The sequence below is a fragment of the Sinocyclocheilus grahami genome, unplaced genomic scaffold (genome assembly GCF_001515645.1).
Source record: "Sinocyclocheilus grahami isolate Dianchi unplaced genomic scaffold, SAMN03320097.WGS_v1.1 scaffold1076.1, whole genome shotgun sequence".
NCBI classification, from domain to species: Eukaryota; Metazoa; Chordata; class Actinopteri; order Cypriniformes; family Cyprinidae; genus Sinocyclocheilus; species Sinocyclocheilus grahami.
The window spans coordinates 111,509-114,156 of NW_015506255.1; the positions used below are offsets into that span (position 1 = coordinate 111,509).

Consider the following 2,648-nt stretch of genomic DNA (forward strand, 5'->3'; position numbering starts at 1 on the left):
ATAATGATCTTTAAAAAAAGCATCATATGACCCCTTTAACATTTTCGTAATGATTGTTGTAGTTTCCAGTAACATAATACAGCAGAACACAAACTAACTTGGCATTGCGCTCCATCCAGAACTCAAGCTGGCTGGTGATATTCTGCTGCTTCCACTCGGTTAAATTGGCCACAAAGACTCCAGGATTAAACGAGCAAGTGTTCGCTCTCATTCCAAGCTTCTTGATCGCTTCTTTTTTGAAGTCCAGAAAACCAATATAGCTGTTCTGCAGCATGTAAAAGAAATATGCAAAACCGTGTAAATATATAAAATATGTATTACATGTTCTGAAAACTTTCTTTGAAATGGGGCTACGAGCGGTACGACCAAATTCTTAGGAATAATTTCATACCGCAGTGACGGTATATAAATCGCAACAATATAGAAAATAAATTGGTTAAAATGGGTTTATACATATGGCTGTATTTGAATAATAAAGGAGTCCTAAAAAAACATCCTATTTTGTATTTTCACTTTTCTCCATTGATCTTCGTCAGCCCTAGTATTTTGATGAAGTTCTATGCACCGTGTGAATTCTGGAATACAGTCAATTACAATCAGTACAATCATACCTGATTTCCAGCTCCTCTGACGATGCCTTTAGAGGATGCAGAGTCACAGTCCTCTGAGAAAGCTGCCGCATGTCCCAACTTAACACTGGTGTCGAAAAGCTCCCGAATGTCCCCTGAACCAGAGAAAAGATTGCAATCAGCGCTACTGTAACTTACTGTTTTTACTGCACAGTATCACGCTATTACTATTTTTGCAGCATACAGTATGCATACTTCCACAGTAAGTCTATACAGATGGTCTACTACATGCAATACAATACAATGAACTTTACATTTTATTTCTAGTGTGACAAATTAACTGGCAATTACAGTAGTCGTTTTATATTTTCTTTTTATATACCAAATAACTTTTATTTACCAATATAACTGGACATCACTCGCTGAATTAAAAATGTAATAAGGCCATTTGATAAATTTACTATTCATAATAATGTAGTTTAAAATACACCACAAATAACTATTCTGTTTAATATAATATAGCTGTATTTTTAAATCTTAGCAAAATTCCAAGGGAGGCTCAAATTAACTTAAACTGTTTTGAAACGGAACAAAAAAGCTTTCAAATAAAATGAAAGTACTACAAATCTAGATATTTCTTTCTTATTTCAGATATTTCTTATTTGTATTTTTCTTAGAATCTAGATATTTATTATTATAATCCAGCCCCAAACTTCTGGAAATCTTTAATTAATTTTAATTATATATTTTTTTAAATCTCTTAATCTATGAGCAATCCTAATTCCTCTAAATGTTGCAGTGATATGACCTTTGAATATTGTTGTGAATATGTGGGTCTAGAGGACAAAAGGGTTGAACCACTGCCTAATTAAATAATTACTCATTTATGACTCCACAAAGTGACAAATGTGTCAAAAAACACATTAAAAATATTGAGGCAAGGAAACATGGTTTTGTTATTTTAGAGACTATTTAATTGGACAGAAAATTGGTTATGCCCCAATTGATTAATGAGAATTTTGGGGTTCGTAAAAAAAAATACAAACTATAAAACTATGCACTTCACCTTGTACAATTATGTCATCATCCAGGTAAATAACTTTCTCTGTATCCGGCAAGAAAACCGGCAAGAAGAATCTGGCAAAGTTCAACTGGAAAAATAAGATACATACATACGTTATGATACACATTTTCCATTTTCACAACTCCAAACACTACTTAGAAATACAAGCGCTTGCAATTGATTACCGGCTTCACTGCCTCCACCTTCTGAAGATCATTCGAAATCTTTCCTGTGAGGATCTTCGGATCAAATATGATAATTTTGTGTTTCATGTCAGTCTTACTCAACCATGTTCTGGAATGAGAAATAATCATATATTACATGTAATGTAACATAATATTGTTTAATAAACCTCTGTAATGCAATACAAGGTGTACCTAAGATGGACCACCGACTCGTTTAGTGTCACTATATTGAATACTACATTGGCTTTGCTGTTGCGGTAGATGCTGTTCATGGCGGTGACGGCAGCTCCCAGTCTCTCCTCTGGAGCGGTGATGACCACAGGGATCTCATCTCCTGTCCTGATGAGCTTATGATCCGACAGGAAGTCCATCTCAAAGGGCAGGACCATCCCAGGCACGGTGTCTGCTAAAGGAAAAGCAGTGAGGTGTGACTTTTCATTAGAGATGCACCGATTGCAATTTTCTTGGCCGATTCCGATTTCTTTGTTAGTGTGATCTGCCGATACCGATTTTTGCCGATTCCGATTTTCTTTCTAAGAATTATAATTGACAGCATATACAAACAAAAATCTACTTTTCTTCAACGCAACGTTTTATTTTCATAAAAAAACAAGAAAAAAATCAGTAATAAAAGAACAAATTTAAAAAAATGGCAAACAAGAGCACAAATAAATATTATTATTTTACTTTACTTTCTGTAGTCTTCATTGTAAAAATTAAATACAGATTAATGGTTACCATTAAAGTTATAAAGTTATAAAATTGGAGAGCAGAAAATGATTTTTTTTTGTCTCTTGTTCTTTGATTAACATGACAGACAGCAGCAGGAAT

At 34.0% G+C, this 2,648-nt stretch overlaps 1 protein-coding gene across 1 annotated transcript in view; it reads right to left on the reverse strand.

Annotated features, from left to right (window-relative positions):
* The window catches only part of glt8d1 (glycosyltransferase 8 domain containing 1), a gene marked incomplete at its 5' end in the record, with an annotated part of 4,674 nt that extends 2,417 nt beyond the window's left edge, over nucleotides 1–2,257 (reverse strand). The window contains 5 exons of the mRNA XM_016251907.1: nucleotides 99–265; nucleotides 612–724; nucleotides 1,636–1,720; nucleotides 1,818–1,926; nucleotides 2,010–2,257. Coding sequence (XP_016107393.1) covers nucleotides 99–265; nucleotides 612–724; nucleotides 1,636–1,720; nucleotides 1,818–1,926; nucleotides 2,010–2,257 — 722 coding nt within the window. The remainder of the gene's footprint in view (nucleotides 1–98; nucleotides 266–611; nucleotides 725–1,635; nucleotides 1,721–1,817; nucleotides 1,927–2,009) is intronic.
* Between the last annotated feature and the right edge of the window lie 391 nt (nucleotides 2,258–2,648).